The following is a 21,782-nucleotide window of genomic DNA, read 5'->3' as shown; positions in this document are numbered from 1 at the left end:
GTTTCATTTCTCAACCTTTGTAGCAATATTCTTTATGATCACACTGTGTCTGACAAACATATTGAGCATTTTTTTGAAAAAGTTTGAAATTAAGTAAAGACATTACTTTCATGTGACCAAAGCAGCTATGTCCTGTTTTTCTCCTACGTATGCAACATATAATATTACTCTTTGTGTCAACATTCACATTCCTTAGTCGAGAGTCGGGCTCCCTCGAGGGATGTTGTATTCTTGCTGGATGGGTCTGATGGCACGAGGGCTGGATTCCCAGCAATGCGGGACTTTGTTCAAAGAGTGGTGGAGACACTCGCTGTGGATGAGAACAAGGATCGTGTTGCGTTAGTCCAGTACAGTAGAGATCCAGCTGCCCAATTCTACCTGAACACATTCAATACAAAGGATGACATTGTCAATACAGTAAGAGGTCTGAGGCACAAAGGAGGAAGACCCCTTAACACTGGGGCAGCTCTTCAGTATGTCAGAGACAACATCTTTACTGCCTCTTCTGGAAGCAGAAGCCTACAGGGCATCCCTCAGATGTTGATACTGCTGAGTGGAGGGAGGTCCAACGATAACGTTGATGTATCAGCATCTGCCCTGAAAGAGAGTGGGGTCTTGATCTTTGGCATTGGGACCCAAAATTCCAGCAGAGAGGTTGAAAGGATTGTCACTGATCCTAGTTATTCCCAGTCTGTTTCCGAATTCACTGACATCGCAAGAGTCCAGGAGCAGTATTTATCCTCACTCAAAACTCAACTACTCAAAGCCATACCCATAACCCCAACAGGTAAGACCAGATGCATTATCTAGGATGACTAAAGAAACACAAATATTTCAGTCTGGGTTTCCAAAAAGCAATGTTGACCTCTTTTCTCTTTTGTTTCATATACGATTAGTGGACAAAAGTATTGCCAGAAAGGATGTGGTTTTCCTTCTGGATGGTTCCGATGGCACTAGGAGTGGTTTCCCAGCAATGCGTGACTTTGTTCAAAGAGTAGTTGAGAAACTCACTGTGGAAGAGAACAGAGATAGAGTTTCTGTGGTCCAGTACAGCAGAGAACCAGAGGCCAACTTCTATTTGAACACTTACACAACAAAGGAAAACGTTGTTGACGCCGTAACAGGCCTGAGGCACAAGGGAGGAAGACCCCTTAACACCGGGGCAGCCCTCCAGTATGTCAGAGACAACGTCTTTACTGCCTCCTCTGGAAGTAGGCGCCTTGATGGTGTTCCACAGCTACTGATTCTGTTGAGTGGTGGAAGGTCCTTTGACAATGTTGACACTCCAGCCGCTGCTCTGAAGGAGCTTGGTGTCAAGGTGTTTGCAATTGGAACAAGGAGCTCTGATAGCAGAGAAATGCAGAGGATATCACAAGATCCCAGTCACGCAATGTCTGTCTCGGATTTCACAGACCTTCCGAGCATCCAGCAGCAACTGCTATCCTCTGTGGAAACAGTGGTTGTTGGAGTTACTACAGAAACCCCAAAAGTTTTAGGTAAATTTCATCGCTGTGATCTAAGAGTCGGGACATGTTAGCAAATTGTCAGCTGTGTCTTAGCACTTTCATATGACCACAAACACCAGATTTGTCCAGACTGATTTATGTAATCTTTGTCTTTTCTCAGTTGATCTTGAAACCACCAGAAAGGATGTGGTTTTCCTTCTGGATGGTTCTGATGGCACTAGGAGTGGTTTCCCAGCAATGCGTGACTTTGTTCAAAGAGTAGTTGAGAAACTCACTGTGGAAGAGAACAGAGATAGAGTTTCTGTGGTCCAGTACAGCAGAGAACCAGAGGCCAACTTCTATTTGAACACTTACACAACAAAGGAAAACGTTGTTGACGCCGTAACAGGCCTGAGGCACAAGGGAGGAAGACCCCTTAACACCGGGGCAGCCCTCCAGTATGTCAGAGACAACGTCTTTACTGCCTCCTCTGGAAGTAGGCGCCTTGATGGTGTTCCACAGCTACTGATTCTGTTGAGTGGTGGAAGGTCCTTTGACAATGTTGACACTCCAGCCGCTGCTCTGAAGGAGCTTGGTGTCAAGGTGTTTGCAATTGGAACAAGGAGCTCTGATAGCAGAGAAATGCAGAGGATATCACAAGATCCCAGTCACGCAATGTCTGTCTCGGATTTCACAGACCTTCCGAGCATCCAGCAGCAACTGCTATCCTCTGTGGAAACAGTGGCTGTTGGAGTTACTACAGAAACCCCAACAGTTTTAGGTAAATTTCATCGCTGTGATCTAAGAGTCCGGACATGTTAGCAAATTGTCAGCTGTGTCTTAGCACTTTCATATGACCACAAACACCAGATTTGTCCAGACTGATTTATGTAATCTTTGTCTTTTCTCAGTTGATCTTGAAACCACCAGAAAGGATGTGGTTTTCCTTCTGGATGGTTCTGATGGCACTAGGAGTGGTTTCCCAGCAATGCGTGACTTTGTTCAAAGAGTAGTTGAGAAACTCACTGTGGAAGAGAACAGAGATAGAGTTTCTGTGGTCCAGTACAGCAGAGAACCAGAGGCCAACTTCTATTTGAACACTTACACAACAAAGGAAAACGTTGTTGACGCCGTAACAGGCCTGAGGCACAAGGGAGGAAGACCCCTTAACACCGGGGCAGCCCTCCAGTATGTCAGAGACAACGTCTTTACTGCCTCCTCTGGAAGTAGGCGCCTTGATGGTGTTCCACAGCTACTGATTCTGTTGAGTGGTGGAAGGTCCTTTGACAATGTTGACACTCCAGCCGCTGCTCTGAAGGAGCTTGGTGTCAAGGTGTTTGCAGTTGGAACAAGGAGCTCTGATATCAGAGAATTACAAAAGATATCCTATGACCCCAGTTTTGCTCTTTCTGTGTCTGAATTTACTGACCTCCCAAACTTCCATCAGCAACTAATTTCTGTCTTGGGTACTGTGATTGTGCCAGATCCAACCATGAAACCAACAGTAAAACCAACAATAATAGGTAAGAAAAAGTATGGTTTTGTTCTGCTCCGTTTCACTTTTGCTTGAGAAAGCTGTAGTCGACAGCTTCCAAATTATTAGGTAGATACCCGGAGGCCCTTCATGTTGGTTTCATTTCTCAACCTTTGTAGCAATATTCTTTATGATCACACTGTGTCTAACAAACATATTGAGCATTTTTTTGAAAAAGTTTGAAATTAAGTAAAGACATTACTTTCATGTGACCAGAGCAGCTATGTCCTGTTTTTCTCCTACGTATGCAACATATAATATTACTCTTTGTGTCAACTTTCACATTCCTTAGTCGAGAGTCGGGCTCCCTCGAGGGATGTTGTATTCTTGCTGGATGGGTCTGATGGCACGAGGGCTGGATTCCCAGCAATGCGGGACTTTGTTCAAAGAGTGGTGGAGACACTCGCTGTGGATGAGAACAAGGATCGTGTTGCGTTAGTCCAGTACAGTAGAGATCCAGCTGCCCAATTCTACCTGAACACATTCAATACAAAGGATGACATTGTCAATACAGTAAGAGGTCTGAGGCACAAAGGAGGAAGACCCCTTAACACTGGGGCAGCTCTTCAGTATGTCAGAGACAACATCTTTACTGCCTCTTCTGGAAGCAGAAGCCTACAGGGCATCCCTCAGATGTTGATACTGCTGAGTGGAGGGAGGTCCAACGATAACGTTGATGTATCAGCATCTGCCCTGAAAGAGAGTGGGGTCTTGATCTTTGGCATTGGGACCCAAAATTCCAGCAGAGAGGTTGAAAGGATTGTCACTGATCCTAGTTATTCCCAGTCTGTTTCCGAATTCACTGACATCGCAAGAGTCCAGGAGCAGTATTTATCCTCACTCAAAACTCAACTACTCAAAGCCATACCCATAACCCCAACAGGTAAGACCAGATGCATTATCTAGGATGACTAAAGAAACACAAATATTTCAGTCTGGGTTTCCAAAAAGCAATGTTGACCTCTTTTCTCTTTTGTTTCATATACGATTAGTGGACAAAAGTATTGCCAGAAAGGATGTGGTTTTCCTTCTGGATGGTTCCGATGGCACTAGGAGTGGTTTCCCAGCAATGCGTGACTTTGTTCAAAGAGTAGTTGAGAAACTCACTGTGGAAGAGAACAGAGATAGAGTTTCTGTGGTCCAATACAGCAGAGAACCAGAGGCCAACTTCTATTTGAACACTTACACAACAAAGGAAAACGTTGTTGACGCCGTAACAGGCCTGAGGCACAAGGGAGGAAGACCCCTTAACACCGGGGCAGCCCTCCAGTATGTCAGAGACAACGTCTTTACTGCCTCCTCTGGAAGTAGGCGCCTTGATGGTGTTCCACAGCTACTGATTCTGTTGAGTGGTGGAAGGTCCTTTGACAATGTTGAAACTCCAGCCGCTGCTCTGAAGGAGCTTGGTGTCAAGGTGTTTGCAATTGGAACAAGGAGCTCTGATAGCAGAGAAATGCAGAGGATATCACAAGATCCCAGTCACGCAATGTCTGTCTCAGATTTCACAGACCTTCCGAGCATCCAGCAGCAACTGCTATCCTCTGTGGAAACAGTGGTTGTTGGAGTTACTACAGAAACCCCAACAGTTTTAGGTAAATCTCATTGCGGTGATCTAAGAGTCCAGACATGTTAGCAAATTGTCAGCTGTGTCTTAGCACATTCATATGACCACAAACACCAGATTTGTCCAGACTGATTTATGTAATCTTTGTCTTTTCTCAGTTGATCTTGAAACCGCCAGAAAGGATGTGGTATTCCTTCTGGATGGTTCTGATGGCACTAGGAGTGGTTTCCCAGCAATGCGTGACTTTGTTCAAAGAGTAGTTGAGAAACTCACTGTGGAAGAGAACAGAGATAGAGTTTCTGTGGTCCAGTACAGCAGAGAACCAGAGGCCAACTTCTATTTGAACACTTACACAACAAAGGAAAACATTGTTGACGCCGTAACAGGCCTGAGGCACAAGGGAGGAAGACCCCTTAACACCGGGGCAGCCCTCCAGTATGTCAGAGACAACGTCTTCACTGCCTCCTCTGGAAGTAGGCACCTTGATGGTGTTCCACAGCTACTGATTCTGTTGAGTGGTGGAAGGTCCTTTGACAATGTTGACACTCCAGCCGCTACTCTGAAGGAGCTTGGTGTCAAGGTGTTTGCAGTTGGAACAAGGAGCTCTGATATCAGAGAATTACAAAAGATATCCTATGACCCCAGTTTTGCTCTTTCTGTGTCCGAATTTACTGACCTCACAAACGTCCATCAGCAACTAATTTCTGTCTTGGGTACTGTGATTGTGCCAACCATGAAACCAACAGTAAAACCAACAATAATAGGTAAGAAAAAGTATGGTTCTGTTCTGCTCCATTTCACTTTTGCTTAAGAAAGCTGTAGTCAATAGGTTCCATATTATTAGGTAGATACCTGGAGGCCCTACTTGTTGGTTTCATTTCTCAACCTTTGTAGCAATAAATATAAAGTTTGAAATTAAGTAAAGACATTACTTTCATGTGACCAGAGCAGCTATGTCCTGTTTTTCTCCTACGTATGCAACATATAATATTACTCTTTGTGTCAAATTTCACATTCCTTAGTCGAGAGTCAGGCTCCCTCGAGGGATGTTGTATTCTTGCTGGATGGGTCTGATGACACGAGGGCTGGATTCCCAGCAATGCGGGACTTTGTTCAAAGAGTGGTGGAGACACTCGCTGTGGATGAGAACAAGGATCGTGTTGCGTTAGTCCAGTACAGTAGAGATCCAGCTGCCCAATTCTACCTGAACACATTCAATACAAAGGATGACATTGTCAATACAGTAAGAGGTCTGAGGCACAAAGGAGGAAGACCCCTTAACACTGGGGCAGCTCTTCAGTATGTCAGAGACAACATCTTTACTGCCTCTTCTGGAAGCAGAAGCCTACAGGGCGTCCCTCAGATGTTGATACTGCTGAGTGGAGGGAGGTCCAACGATAACGTTGATGTATCAGCATCTGCCCTGAAAGAGAGTGGGGTCTTGATCTTTGGCATTGGGACCCGAAATTCCAGCAGAGAGGTTGAAAGGATTGTCACTGATCCTAGTTATTCCCAGTCTGTTTCCGAATTCACTGACATCCCAAGAGTCCAGGAGCAGTATTTATCTTCACTCAAAACTCAACTACTCAAAGCCATACCCATAACCCCAACAGGTAAGAACACATGAATTATCTAGGATGAGTAATGAAACACAAATATTTCTGTGTGGTTTCCAAAAAGCAATGTTGACCTCTTTTCTGGTAGATACCCCTGAGGCCCCTCATTGTGGTTTCATTTCTAAACATTTGTAGATATTTTCCTTCAAAACTTTCCTTTTCAACTTTTTTGGAAAGGAAAGAAATAGGTGCAGTGTTCTCTTAATTTTCCAGAGCTGTAAATGGTAACATTAGGCACTGCTGTTAATGTTACATTTGTCTTCATGTTTAACTGGGAGAATTTACAATGGGATTTAGAGATTGCTTTTGTTCTTGATGGTTCTAATAGCAAAAAGAATGGATCCCCCAGCATTGCTTGAATTTGTACAGGAAGTACTCTGCTGAGCGGAACAAGGTCCATATTTCTTTGGTTCAGTATAGTAAAAAAGTATAGTAAAAATAAAGAGGTCCATATTGATCTAAACACACACAGCTCCAGAAAAAACTTACAACACTGCACCTTTTTCTTTCCTTTCCAAAAAAGTCGAAAAGGAACATTTTGAATGAGGAACAGAAGCTTTCAATTTGCCGTGATCTCTTAATTGTAACCCTTCTGTTCCTCTGTTCCTTTTGAACTTTTTGTAAAGGAAAGAAAAAGGTTACATTTTTCCAGAGCAGTATATAAAAAGTAATACATTTTTGACAGTATAAGACTTCTGACACAGAGATGGTAGACCTCTCAACACCGGTGCAGTTTGTAAGAAATAACATATTTAGGGTCACCTCTGGAAGTAGACAAGATAAATGTGTCCCTCATATATATGATTTTGCTAAGTGGTGGATAGTCAAATTACCAAAGAAGTATTTTGCATTGCTATCCAACAGGCCGACATCAGAGAAATTTAGTTAATTACATCTGATCCACAGCATGTCATTGGGGCACATTACTTTTCTGACCTTTCTGAGATACATTTGGAGCTATGATCATCAATTGCACAAGTTTTATTATTTTAATAGTCTTAATAGTATTATGCTTCAAGTTTTTTTTTTTTTTGATGGCATTGGGTGACCCCGTTGAAGATTTCCTGTTCAGTAGTTTCTTTACCTCTTTTTTCATATCATCAATCTTGATCAAGCTTTCTTTTATATTGCTTTTGCAATATCTTTAGCTTTTAACTCTATATCTTTGCTAATGATTGGTAGCGATCATTTTCAGACTTAATCCTTCCGCTCTTTGTGGGAGGATTGCAGTTTAATGCTTATTATTATTACTACCTCTCTTGAAAATATATATATATGTTGTCTATCCAAATTGTCTATTCTTTGCATAGGTAATGGCCACTGTTTTTGCAGCAGTAGCATTTACTTCAGATTTCTGGAATAAATAAAATTAGCTGCAGAGATAAATATTAATATATAAAATAGGACACTTTTTGAAACTATTCCATTATTTGCTATATACTTTGTACATCCATGTAATAGCTTGAGTCACACCAAGGATAATGATTTCATTGAAAGAAGATACTTGCTTGGAGTTCAACAGATTGTAGTCATTTTGACTGGAGGAAGATCCCAATACTCAATTAGTAATGTTTCCTATGCTGTGAAGAAACAGGTTATCATCGCCTCAGGTAAAAATCTAAGACATCAAAGAGCTGCAAACTATTGCTTTGCTTCTTTCTTTGGCACTTACATTTCCAGAATACATTACATTTTATATATTGAAGAATACACCTTTATCATAATTAAGAATCACTGCTAGGAGAAATGCAAGCATTTTGAGTAAGGAATCTCTGTAAAACGTTCCTTGAATAGTTCATTGATATTACTTGCACATCATGGGATTGTTCCAGCATTCTGTGGATTGTCATTCTTTTTCAAAGTAATGACAATGACAAATTTTCCCTGATAAACATGTTTTTTTTATATTTTTCTTTGATATTGTTTTTCCAAGAAAAGATGGAGTGAAGTATTTAGAAGCTTAATTTGCCATTCTCAAATTAAAACAATGTTCTCTGTATCCTTGCAAAATATGGAATGTGTAGGCAATTCGTCTGTGCTTCTTATTTTCCTTTAATATTTGCCATTTGGAGTATCAATGCTGAGTATTATAGGAGATGTGCCATACACAGCCAGGCTTGATGCCATACACAGCCAGGCTTGTTGCTTTCAATTCTCGACAGAAATTTCTCTTTCTTGCAGCCTGGCTTTCCTTTTGCAAAGCCAAACAATTATAGCATATAAACCTGCTGTCCCTGTTAAATACTGATATGACCAGAGCTGCATTGAGCTGCCCCCATGTACAATTCTTCCTAGTGGTATCTCCGATCAGAAAACATGATGCTGCATTCCTCATCGACGGCACAGACAGCAGTTGCAGTGGGTTTTCTGGCATGGGTGACTTTTTAAGAAGCGTTGTTGAAAACCTTGATATTGCCAAAAAGTGAAACAGGGTTGCAGTGATCCAGTTTAACAGTGACAGTGACAGTGGGCACTGTGTAAAATGTAAAGAGAAACATAATGCAATGATGTGCAAATCCTTTAAAAGTTATATTCAATAGAAAATAATACAAAGAAAACATAAAATGTTGAAAATTAGAAATATTATTGTTTCCTGTAAAATATGTAAAAGTTATGTAATGCTAAAAAAACCTGGTGGAACATCTGGGTACAAGAAGTGCATCCCAGAGAGGACAAGATTTACAGAAGCAAAGATGGGGAGGGGTTCATCACTCTGTGAAAGACTGCGCAGGCAAATAGTGCAACAATGTAAGAATACTGTTTCTCAACGTGAAATTGCAAAGAGTTTAGGGATCTCATCATCTACAGTAAATAATATCATAAAAAAATTCTGAGAATCCGGAGAAATCTGTACGCAAGGGACAATGCCAAAAACCCATACTGGATGGCCATGATCTTCGGGCCCTCAGGCGGCACTGGATTAAAAACAGACACGATTCTGCATGGGCTCAGGAACACTTCTGAAAACCATTGTCTGTGAACACAGGACGTCGCTGCATCCACAAATGCAAGTTAAAACTCGACCATGCAAAGAAGAAAAAATATATAAACAAGATCCAGAAATGTCGCCACCTTTTTGGGTCCGAGCTCGTTTAAGATAAACTGGGGTGGAGTGGTTCGGTGTAAAGTGTTCCGACAAATCAAAATTAGATTTTTTTGGGGGGAATCATGGTTTGCCGTGTCCTCCCAGCTAAAGAGGAGAGGGACCATTCAGTTTCTTATCAGTGCACAGTTCAAAAGCCAGCATCCGTGATGGTATGGGGGTGCATTGGTGCACATGGCATGGATGACTTGCACATCTGTGAAGGCACCATTAATGCTGAACAATATATACAGTTTTTGGATCAACATATGCTGCCATCTAGGCAACGTCTTTTTCAGGGAAGGCCTTGCTTCTTTCAGCTAGGCAATGCCAAACCAGATTCTGCATGTATTACAATAGCATGGCTCCGTAGTAAAAGAGTCTGGGTGCTAAACTGGCCTGCCTGCTGTATAGACCTGTTGCCTATTGAAATCATTTGGTACATAATGAAATAAAAAATATGACAAAGGAGACCCTGAACTGCTGAGCTCTTTCAAAACTACAGCAATTGGTCCCCTCAATTCCCAACCGCTTACAAAGTATTGTTAAAAGAAGAGGGGGTAAACCTGTCCCAACTTTTTCAAAACGTGTTACTGGTATCATATTCAAAAAGGGCATGTATTTTTCTAAAAACATTAACATTTCTCAGTTTCAACATTTGAATTGTTGTCTTTGTACTGTTTTCAATTAAATATAGGCATAAACATCATTGCATTTATTTTTTGGAAACTGGTTTGAATACAAACAGTAAACAGAAAATGCTGTGGTGTTTCACCTCTAAAGACAGTGATTGGAGTCACCTCAGCACCACACAAACTCATGTTGGCTGCTAGTTCAGCGGTACATTATCATAAAATACTATAGATGATAGGCAAAATGAAAGAAAGTTGGTTACATTTACAATTTCTGTGGTCTAACATAGCAGTGATGCTGTGGTCAATTTTATTTAACCATTTTATTTAGTCTTGACTTTTTCCTATGGCAGCAGGCACTTGTCGGGTGTTCCACAAATATACATTTTGCTCAGTGGTGGGATGTCTAGTCATACTGTTAAACCCTCAGATTTAGCACAATTTTTGTTGTATCTTTCAGTATTGGCTTTATTGACATGCAGTCAATCTTGAATTCTGGCAAAAAAAACGGCAACAAACAAAACATTTTAAACCTTCAGGCAGAGTCCTTCTTTCCTATTTCAAGAATGCCTAACCACTTGATTGGTCCAGGAGGTAGGACACTAGGATATAAATTCCTTCAGCTCTAGTATTCAATCATTCTTCACAAAATAACATTGAATACCATTGTGATAACGTGTTTAAAATGTATCCAAAAAAACTAAAGGATGACATGCACACTGCTAGTAATGCTCCCAGATGATTTATTATAATTTTTCCCCTCAGGTCTACATCAAGCATTCAAAACATGAGGGTCGAAACCTTGTGTCTATAATAAATCACTTTGGAGCATTACTAGCAATATGTTGTGTTTGTTTGGGTGGCATATTTTCATTCAATTCCAACACTTGCAAAAATTGCCTGGATGTGTGTTCTATTCTTCTACCATTGTATTTCAAATGTATTCACCTTCTATACTGAGCAGTGGTTTATTACCTATTTGGTTTTTCATTTTCATTTCAGCTGAGTCCCAGGGTCCCAAGAAAGATGTGGTCTTCCTTATTGATGGCTCAGATGGTGTAGGACGAGAGTTTCCGATCATCCAGGAGTTTATTCGCAACATTGTGGGCCAGCTTAATGTGGGCGAGAACAAGATCAGGATTGGTGTTGTGCAGTATGGCAGTTCCCCCCATGCAGATATCAACCTGAACTCCCACACAACAAAGGACGACGTTATGGTAGCTGTCAATAATTTGAGGCAAAGAGGCGGCAGAGATCGTAACCTGGGTCAGGCATTGGAGTTTGTCCGTAGAGATGTGCTGAATGCTCAACATGGTGGCAGAAAGGAAGAGGGTGTCCCACAGTTCCTGATTGTCATCTCCGGCGGGAGGTCCACAGATGATATCAGTCGACCTGCAACATCACTAAAGCGGTCAGGTGTTTTGCCCTTCAGCATTGGGACCAGAGATGTTAACGTGAAGGATCTTCAGGTTGTCTCCTATACTCCCAACTTTGCCTACACTGTGGATGACTTCCCTGGCCTTTACAGAGTAAAGGACACACTGATCTCCTCGCTCACAGAGTTGTCTGATGAGGATATTGCCCGGATGCGCCCTGAATTCCCAACTGAGGGTAACGCACTCTTTTACTGTCATTCAATGTTTTATAGAAAAAAATCATTCTTTGAATTTCATAATAATTGATCAAATGTTTTGGTATATTTTAACAACATTACACAGTGGTGGCCAGAAATTGTCTGTGTTGTTAATTTACTCTGTAAATATGTAGCCTAATAATGTAAAATTACCTTAAACAGACTTTTCTTTTACTTACACTGATATCTTAAATGTTAATATATGAATCAAGATTTTCCACTCCACAATCTATCACAGCGATGAACGGGTGGGGACCCAAATGCGGACACAGAGGCAGAGGAGGGCGGTCCAAAGTATTTATTGAACAACCAGGCAGTGGGCAGGCTCGTAGTGGTGGACAGGCAGGGTTCGTTATCGGGCGTTCAGATGGTCGAAGGTACAGGAGTGGGCAGGCAGGCTCGTGGTAGGGGACAGGCAGGGTTTGTTGTCGGGCGGTCAGATGGTCGAAGGTACAGGATAGGGCAGGCAGGCTCGTGGTGGGGGACAGGCAGTGTTCGTTCTCGGGCGTTCGGATGGTCGAAGGTACAGGAGAGGGCAGGCAGGCTCGTAATCCGGAAAACAGGCAAGGGTCGTAACCGGGGAATAGAAGGACAGGTAGACTGGCTGATGAACACATAGAACGCTAGAAACGACTGTACGGGACAAGACGATCTGGCAACTGCCAAACAGAGAACAGGGTTTAAATACACGGGGCTAATAGGGAACCGGGAACACCTGGTGAGGGGCGGGGACAAAACAACAGGTGAAACACATCAGGGTGTGACACAATCTGGATCAATGCACATTGTCTCATTAAGAGTCCATATACATAATTATGACAATTGTACCATACTATCTATCGGATCATTACAGGCAAAACCTTTATATTATGTAGTTTTCCAATAAATTATCTGACTATACAGCTCTGAAATTAAGAGACCACTGCAAAATTATCAGTTTCTCTGGTTTTACTATTCATAGGTATGTGTTTGAGTAAAATGAACAGTTTTGTTTTATTCTATAAACTACAGACAACAATACTTCCCAATTCCAAATAGAAATATTGTTATTTAAAGTATTTATTTGTAGAAAATAACAACTGGTCAGAAAAACCAAAGAAGATGCATTGTTTTCAGACCACAAATAATGCATAGAAAATGAATTCATATTCATTTTTCAACAACAAAATACTAATGTTTTAAGAGTTCAGAAATCAATATTTGGTGGAATAACCCTGATTTTTAATCACAGCTTTCTTGCGTCTTGGTATGCTCTCCACCAGTCTGTTACCTTACTGTTGGGTGACTTTATGCCACTCCTGGCACAAAAATTCAAGTAGTTCTGCTTTTTTTGATGGCTTGTGACCATCCACCTTCCTCTTAATCAAATTCCAGAGGTTTTCAATGGGGTTCAGGTCTGGAGTTTGGGCTGGCCATGACAGGGTCTTGATCTGGTGGTCCTTCATCCACACCTTGATTGACCTGGCTGTGTGGCATGGAGCATTGCCCTCCTGGAAAAACCAATTCTCAGAGTTGGGGAACATTGTCAGAGCAAAAGGAAGCAGGTGTTCTTTCAAGATAACCTTGTACTTGGCTTGATTCATGTGTCCTTCAAAAAGACAAATCTGCCCGATTCCAGCCTTGCTGAAGCATCCACAGATCATCACGATCCTCCACCAAATTTCACTGTGGGTGCGAGACAGTGTGGCTTGTAGGCCTCTCCAGGTCTCCGTCTAACCATAAGATGACCAGGCATTGGGCAAAGCTGAACATTTTACTCAACAGAGCCCCATTCCTCTACGTTCCAATCCTTATGGTCATTTACAAACTTCACCCTGGATTTTCTTTGCTTCTCATTGATGAAGAGCATTTTTCTAGTTTTGCACAACTTCAGCCTGCCCCTAGGAGCCTGTTTTGAACCGTCCTCGCTGTGCACTTCACCCCTGCTGCTGTTTGTTATTCTTTTTTGTAGGTCACTTCATATCATCCTACGGTTGTTGAGTGACATTGAGTCACTCAACAACAAATGAGTGGAATGTCGTTTTCGCCCTCTGTCAATCTGTAGCTTTATTGTCCCCAATGTCCGTTGCTTGACCTTGTTCTTATGAAACGCTGTCTTTGACATTTTCAGGATGGAAGCAACCTGACACTCACTGTATCCCTCTGCCAGTAAAGCCAGCATTGAACCCTTCTTTTCCTCACTGATTCTTTTCAACTCTTTTGTCATGCTGAATAGTTCTTTTTTTAATTCAAATTACCCTTTAGGTACTACTTGCACTGTTTTTGCCATCCAGCTGGTCATATTGCAAGAGTGATGACCACAGCAGAGGTTTTTACACTTTTCCTCATTATATTACATTTGGTTCAGGTAATCAGCTAATCAGCACCTCATTAAGTAAAATGAGGTGTGTCTGTGTTGGAATTTAAAACACTGGAATGGAATAGCTGCCATACATGTAGATATGCTGATTTAAGAAAAAATAGGAGGGGTCGCTTAATTTTTTCCAGAGCTGTATATATACTTGGTATTGATTTCCCAGAAAAAAAGAAAATGTGAATTCACATACAACAAATGTTTGTAGAAACAAGAAATGATACTCCTGACTGGATTCGATCCATGGTTTCCTATGTGACAGAGTGTGTCTTTAACCATTACGCTATTTAAACAGCGGGTGTTGTTGCACATGATGGATGTGTAGAGATGTGGTGTCTGTTTACTTCTGCATTGTTAAACCAATTAGTCAAAACTCCAGGGATCTAGAAACTAGTTACCTACCTTAGCTACCATTCAAACCAACAACAGGTATAACAGGGTCGCAACCACTACGCTATGTGAACTACTATATGAATTGAAAGCAATGGTTGAATCTCAGATTTCATATTACATACTACTAGTATGTACTTCGCGGATGTTGGTGAAGTACATGCTGTTTTGTATATAATAAGCTAGTATGCCAGTATTGGGACCGATTGGGACATATTTCCTTGTCATAAAATTGCGTCTCGACATTAGATCATTTAGTCATGCATTAACATCACTGCACAAGGGGTTTTGGTCTATATTACCGCAAAAAGAATGCCCAGATGCGTACAAGAATCTACGTCCATCGCAATATAACCGTAAACAATTTTATTTTAGGCTAACTACAGCAGGGCTGAAGCTTATAGCCAGTGAAGTTTTACTCTCTCCTGAACAAATCCTAATGCATAATTTGTTCTGTCCGTGGCAAGGATCGAAAACTTGGCTCAATCGTTCATGTTCCACTTGAGCTGGTTTGTGCCGTTCAAATTTTTGTTTGTGCTGCAAACATTTTATAGATATTAAATAATATTTTCTAGGTCATTCTGAAGCCACTCACCCCCACCAAAATGCTCCAAATTCAACCAAAATAGATTGTTTGTGCTCCATTTGTGCCGGTTTGTGCCGTTAAAGGTTTTGTTTGTGCTGCTTCAGTGTTTTATCTATTAGACATTTGACCATAGGTGAAGACATCACCAGCCACCCAACTCCAAATTGACTCAAAACAGGCTCAATCATTTGAGCTCCATTTTTGCTGGTTTCTCCTGTTAAAATTTTCGTTTGTGCTGCTATACTTTAGATTTTTGGAAAGGAGAGAAAAAGGTGCAGTGGTCTCTTATTTTTTTCCGGAGGTGTAATTGTAAACAGTTTTATTTTAGGCTTACTATAACATAGCTACTGAACCTTGTAGCCTGCAAAGTTTTAGTCTTTCCTGAACAAATCCTAATGATTAATTTGTTTTGTCTGGGGTGAGTATCGAATGCTGGTCACCTACGTGGCAGTCTGTGTTTCTAACCACTATGCTATTTAACAATGGGTAGTCAGGCAGGAAGGCACTCACTCAGTAAGAGACATACGTGGTCCGACAAATATACAACAGTTTTTCTGAGTCTCTGAAATGGCAACTACTGTTATAGTGGTGAATTCATGTCAGTTAGCAACGCTTCTGTTCCTCACTCAAAACTTTCCTTTTCAACTTTTTTGGGAAGGAAGGAAAAATGTGCAGTGGTGTCTTAATATTTCCATAGCTGTATTTGGGAATTTTTGCTCTATGCAAAGTTATAACTAAGTGGGAACTAGTTTTTATGCCACACATAAAAAACTACGTTGACTAATGAAATTATATGAATAGAAAATATACCTCTAATTTGAAAAACACAATGATGACATCTGAATCTCATGCGTTGCAAACTAGCTTTGCATACATTTTGGTGAACTGTTTTCATGCATTTCTTATTCATATAGTTTGAAATGTTTGATGCGTAGTGTCCTCTAATGCCCTAATTGGCGGGCTGTCATTGACATTGAAGCTCAATTTAGGTTGTTAACAAATTAGATATTCCTGTGTTTTCTTACAGAAGAAATACCATTCACTGATGGGGAAAAGAGGGATGTGGTTTTCCTCATTGATGGAACAACAGCTATACGCAATGAGTTCCCTGCCATCCGTGACATGATTGGGAGGGTCGTGGAAAAGCTGGACGTGGGTCTGGATCGGGTCAGGGTCTCAGTGGTGCAGTACAGCGATGATGCCTCGGTGGAGTTTCTCCTGAATGAGCACTCTACCAAAGATGAGGTCCGCCAGGCCGTGGGAAGGCTCCGGAGCAAGGGTGGGAATCGTCTGAATACTGGCCGTGCCCTTGAGTGGGTCTCCAAGAACATCTACCAGAGATCAGCGGGTAGCCGCATTGAGGAGCGTGTGCCTCAGTTCCTCATTGTAGTCACTGGGGGCAGGTCCAACGATGACGTCTCAGGACCAGCTAACCAGCTGAAGAACAACTTGGTGGCCCCACTAGCCATTGGGGCCAGGAATGCCGACCCCAATGAACTGAGACAGATCTCCCTGAAACCTGAGTTCACCTACACCATGAAAAACTTTGGGCAACTTCCAACAGTGGAGCAGCGGCTTATTGATTCAGTCAAAACCACAAACATTGTCACTGTTGTTGATCCAGTTGGTCCTTTTGGTAAGAGAAATTATTTTATTCAACAAAATTGAATATTTTATTCATACATTTCTGCTTGAAAATATGTGAACCCCTTGTGCAATTATAGCAATTTGTATTATACATCGTGAAATCTTCATTTAATCATAACTAGTCTTTTTTTATGTGACTTAAGAGGTTTATAGTCACCAATTTGATATGTTGGTTTGGAAGAAATCCTGCGTGTAGTATTTTATATATACATCTACGGTAAAAAATTAAGAGACCACTGCACCTTTTTCTTTCCTTTCATAAAAGTTGAGAAGGAATGTTTGGAGTGAGGAACAGAAGCGTTCAATTTGCAGTGGTCTCTTAATTTTAACCCTTCTGTTCCCCACTCAAAACCTTCCTTTTTGACTTATTTGGAAAGGAAAGAAAAAGGTGCAGTGGTCTCTTAATTTTTTTCGGAGCTGTATACAAAGGAATTAGTGACAGTGCAAAAAATAAGTGAAGTCACATTGATTAAATCAAGTAGGTAAGCAGAATTAGGTGGGTGAATAAATGGGCACCAAATTAACCAGTCAAAAGTGGGATCTGTAGGAAAGAGTTTGGCCGGGATAAATAGAGACAAGGAACCCGGTCACTTTGGTGTTACCCAAAAAGAATGCAAAGCAAGCCATGCTGAGAGGAAAGGTGATCTCAGAGGAAATCAGGAAGAGGGTATTTTGAGAGCGCTAGTGATGGCGAAGTGAGGCTTTGTGAATTAATTAGGCTTTCCAGCCAATTGTATTGCACATTACTCGATGCCTCATACAACACAGTGCACACTAGTGACACCAGCTGGTAAAAAAAAGCACCCAAAACATTATAGTTCATGTGTACCCTGACATAGTGCAGAAACATTACTGTTTTCTTGTATTACATAATAAAACCTATAGCCATAGGGACCGTTAGGATCAGTGTGTTTGCAACAACTTTGCAACAACCAACAATGACAACCCTCAAAATAATCTGAGTTTCACTTCCTTGTAGCTACAACCGAAATTAAAATTTTTACACCAATTACTGCTAATGGAGATGCTACAAGCTATTGAATGAAGGGGTGCACATATTTTGGCACACATTAAGTATTTTTGTTAAATAACCCACTTTTGTTTGATGAACAAATACAACCCTGTTTCCAAAAAAGTTGGGATGCTGCATTAAATGCAAATATAAACAGAATGCAGTGATGTGCACATCATTCATCCCTATATTTAATCAAAAATAGTACAAAGACAACTTATCAAATGTTCAAACTGAGAAATGTTATTGTTTTTGGAATAATACCTGCCCATTTTGAATTTGATGCCAGCAACACATATGATAGGTCTGGACTGCAGGCAGGCCAGTTATGCACCAAGATTATTTTACTACGGAGCCATGTTGTTGTAACACATGCAGAATGTGGTTTGATATTGTCTTGCTAAAATAAGCAAGGCCTTCCCTGAAAAATACATAATCGGGATGGCAGCATATGTTGTTCAAAAACCAGCATCAATAGTGCCTTTGGAGATGTCCAAGTCACCCATGCCATGTGCACTAATGCACCCCCATACCATTACAGATGTTGGTTTTTGGACTATGTGCTGATAAAAAGCCACATGGTCGCTCTCCTCTTTAGTTTGGAAGATGAGGCGTCCATGATTCCCTATTATAATTTCAAACTTTGATCATTCCGGACAGTATTCCACTTGTGATGGTAATTCCATCGATCGACACTCTTAAATAAGGAAGTACAAAGACGAAATTCTCCAAGCACAAGTTAACCATTTTAATATTATTTGCAAATAAGAGAGACGCGTCAAACACTTTCAAACATAATCGTCCGAGGAGTCTCTGACTCCATACATGCACAATCCGTATTTATTACAGTGAAAAGGGGAGTGGTAAGTTGTTGCCCATCTGTCTTGTGTCGCAAAGGCTTTACCCAAAGGGCAGGCTGTCCCTCCACCGTATCCTTCCTGCCATAATGTTTACTGTAGTGTTTACCTAAAGGGGCCAACTGACCTTACTCCCCCCAAGGACCACATTCCTGAGGAACAAAAGATTGACACCCTTCTTTATCTAGGCAGGAGGACATGGCCCAAATAACTAATTAGCCTCTGATATTATACAGACATGTGTGTCACAATCAAAGTAAAGATTTACATACCAGCCAATGGAAAGACAGACATTTCTCAAATGCACCTTAATTCAAAGTTTCCATAACACACTTCACCTCAGTGCATCTTAAATGTGCTCGGGCCCAGTGAAGGTGGCAGTGTTTCTAGATCTTATGTATGGTTTCTTCTTTGCATGGTTGAATTTTAACTTGCATCTGTGGATGCAGCAACGTACTGTGTTCACAGACAATGGTTTTCAGAAGTGTTCCTGAGGCCATTCAGTGATTTCCACTGCAAAATGTTGTCTGTTTTTAATGCAGTGCCACTTGAGGGCCTGAAGATCATGGCCATCCTATATTGGTTTTTGTCCTTGTCTCTTGCATACAGAGATTTCTCCGGATTCTCTAATCTTTTAATTATATAATGTACTAGGGCTGCACGATTAATCAAATTATAATTGAAATTGCAATATTGACATATGCTATATCAAAAACTTGCATGATTTTCAGCTCCAGAAAACATTAATTAGATCCGCTTAACGCGAGGCATTGGGCACGCATTGTACGTCCATAAAAGTTTTTCTTGCGGGTGCTGTGCGTATTTTTGTAGATTAATTACATTCCTGGACTCATTTTGTTTAAATACTTGATGGTTTTTCAGTGTTGGTTTGAGTAAACACTGCAACTGCTAGCGAAGACGTTTGCTTTAAGCTAGGGAGTGGCACCAAGATATTGTCCCACATATACAACAGCATGGTTATTAAAAGTTTCGGCTTCAAATTTGGTGCCCACAAACATACTTAATACTGTATGGGAGAACATATACCTCAAGGGTTGTGAATTGTTGCCTAACCAAATATGGCAACTGCACAAACATAGCAAATGCTGCAAACGCCATTGCATTAAATGAGCACTGGAATGTAACTAAATTTTTATTCAGTTTAATAGCGCATTATGTGGGCTTTGATCCCTAATTTTAAGTGAGATTATCTACGCAGTTTAAAACCATGTTTGAAAATCGCAAATCATAGTGAGTTTACCATAATTGCAATATTTTTCAAATAAATAACGATTCAATATTTTATCAAAATAATGCAGCCCTATTATATAGTGTAGATGATGAGATTCCCAAACTCTTTGCAGTTTTACTTTGAGAAACATTACTCTTAAATTGTTGTACTATTTGTCTGCGCAGTCTTTCAGAGTGGTGAATCCTTGATCATCCTCACTTCTGACAGACCCATCAATACCCAATCAATTGACCTAATTAGCTGTGTGATATTCCACCAGGTTTAGTTTTTCGCATTACACAACTTCTCCAGTCTTTCGTTGCCTCCGTCCAAACTTATTTGAAGTTTGATTAAGTAAAATGAGGTGTGTCTGTGTTGGAATTTAAAACACTGGAATGGAATAGCTGCCATACATGTAGATATGCTGATTTAAGAAAAAATAGGAGGGGTCGCTTAATTTTTTCCAGAGCTGTATATATACTTGGTATTGATTTCCCAGAAAAAAAGAAAATGTGAATTCACATACAACAAATGTTTGTAGAAACAAGAAATGATACTCCTGACTGGATTCGATCCATGGTTTCCTATGTGACAGAGTGTGTCTTTAACCATTACGCTATTTAAACAGCGGGTGTTGTTGCACATGATGGATGTGTAGAGATGTGGTGTCTGTTTACTTCTGCATTGTTAAACCAATTAGTCAAAACTCCAGGGATCTAGAAACTAGTTCCCTACCTTAGCTACCATTCAAACCAACAACAGGTATAACAGGGTCGCAACCACTACGCTATGTGAACTACTATATGAATTGAAAGCAATGGTTGAATCTCAGATTGCATATTACATACTACTAGTATGTACTTCGCGGATGTTGGTGAAGTACATGCTGTTTTGTATATAATAAGCTAGTATGCCAGTATTGGGACCGATTGGGACATATTTCCTTGTCATAAAATTGCGTCTCAACATTAGATCATTTAGTCATGCATTAACATCACTGCACAAGGGGTTTTGGTCTATATTACCGCAAAAAGAATGCCCAGATGCGTACAAGAATCTACGTCCATCGCAATATAACCGTAAACAATTTTATTTTAGGCTAACTACAACAGGGCTGAAGCTTATAGCCAGTGAAGTTTTACTCTCTCCTGAACAAATCCTAATGCATAATTTGTTCTGTCCGTGGCAAGGATCGAAAACTTGGCTCAATCGTTCATGTTCCACTTGAGCTGGTTTGTGCCGTTCAAATTTTTGTTTGTGCTGCAAACATTTTATAGATATTAAATAATATTTTCTAGGTCATTCTGAAGCCACTCACCCCCACCAAAATGCTCCAAATTCAACCAAAATAGATTGTTTGTGCTCCATTTGTGCCGGTTTGTGCCGTTAAAGGTTTTGTTTGTGCTGCTTCAGTGTTTTATCTATTAGACATTTGACCATAGGTGAAGACATCACCAGCCACCCAACTCCAAATTGACTCAAAACAGGCTCAATCATTTGAGCTCCATTTTTGCTGGTTTCTCCTGTTAAAATTTTCGTTTGTGCTGCTATACTTTAGATTTTTGGAAAGGAGAGAAAAAGGTGCAGTGGTCTCTTATTTTTTTCCGGAGGTGTAATTGTAAACAGTTTTATTTTAGGCTTACTATAACATAGCTACTGAACCTTGTAGCCTGCAAAGTTTTAGTCTTTCCTGAACAAATCCTAATGATTAATTTGTTTTGTCTGGGGTGAGTATCGAATGCTGGTCACCTACGTGGCAGTCTGTGTTTCTAACCACTATGCTATTTAACAATGGGTAGTCAGGCAGGAAGGCACTCACTCAGTAAGAGACATACGTGGTCCGACAAATATACAACAGTTTTTCTGAGTCTCTGAAATGGCAACTACTGTTATAGTGGTGAATTCATGTCAGTTAGCAACGCTTCTGTTCCTCACTCAAAACTTTCCTTTTCAACTTTTTTGGGAAGGAAGGAAAAATGTGCAGTGGTGTCTTAATATTTCCATAGCTGTATTTGGGAATTTTTGCTCTATGCAAAGTTATAACTAAGTGGGAACTAGTTTTTATGCCACACATAAAAAACTACGTTGACTAATGAAATTATATGAATAGAAAATATACCTCTAATTTGAAAAACACAATGATGACATCTGAATCTCATGCGTTGCAAACTAGCTTTGCATACATTTTGGTGAACTGTTT

At 40.6% G+C, this 21,782-nt stretch overlaps 1 protein-coding gene across 5 annotated transcripts in view; it reads left to right on the top strand.

Moving 5' to 3' along the window:
• col6a3 (collagen, type VI, alpha 3) overlaps positions 1–21,782 on the top strand; it is a 69,870-nt gene that overhangs the window by 19,309 nt on the left and 28,779 nt on the right. For 4 of the 5 annotated variants that reach the window (XM_034286751.1, XM_034286750.1, XM_034286748.1 and 1 more), the window contains exons 27-36: positions 197–787; positions 897–1,496; positions 1,627–2,226; positions 2,357–2,968; positions 3,272–3,862; positions 3,972–4,571; positions 4,702–5,307; positions 5,566–6,156; positions 10,876–11,484; positions 15,863–16,471. In XM_034286751.1, the coding sequence (XP_034142642.1) occupies positions 197–787; positions 897–1,496; positions 1,627–2,226; positions 2,357–2,968; positions 3,272–3,862; positions 3,972–4,571; positions 4,702–5,307; positions 5,566–6,156; positions 10,876–11,484; positions 15,863–16,471 (6,009 nt within the window). The remainder of the gene's footprint in view (positions 1–196; positions 788–896; positions 1,497–1,626; positions 2,227–2,356; positions 2,969–3,271; positions 3,863–3,971; positions 4,572–4,701; positions 5,308–5,565; positions 6,157–10,875; positions 11,485–15,862; positions 16,472–21,782) is intronic. The other variant, XM_034286752.1, reaches the window with a different exon arrangement.

This window comes from Esox lucius, chromosome 16 (genome assembly GCF_011004845.1).
Source record: "Esox lucius isolate fEsoLuc1 chromosome 16, fEsoLuc1.pri, whole genome shotgun sequence".
Classification (NCBI taxonomy): Eukaryota; Metazoa; Chordata; class Actinopteri; order Esociformes; family Esocidae; genus Esox; species Esox lucius.
This window is presented reverse-complemented; position numbering and strand designations above follow the sequence as displayed.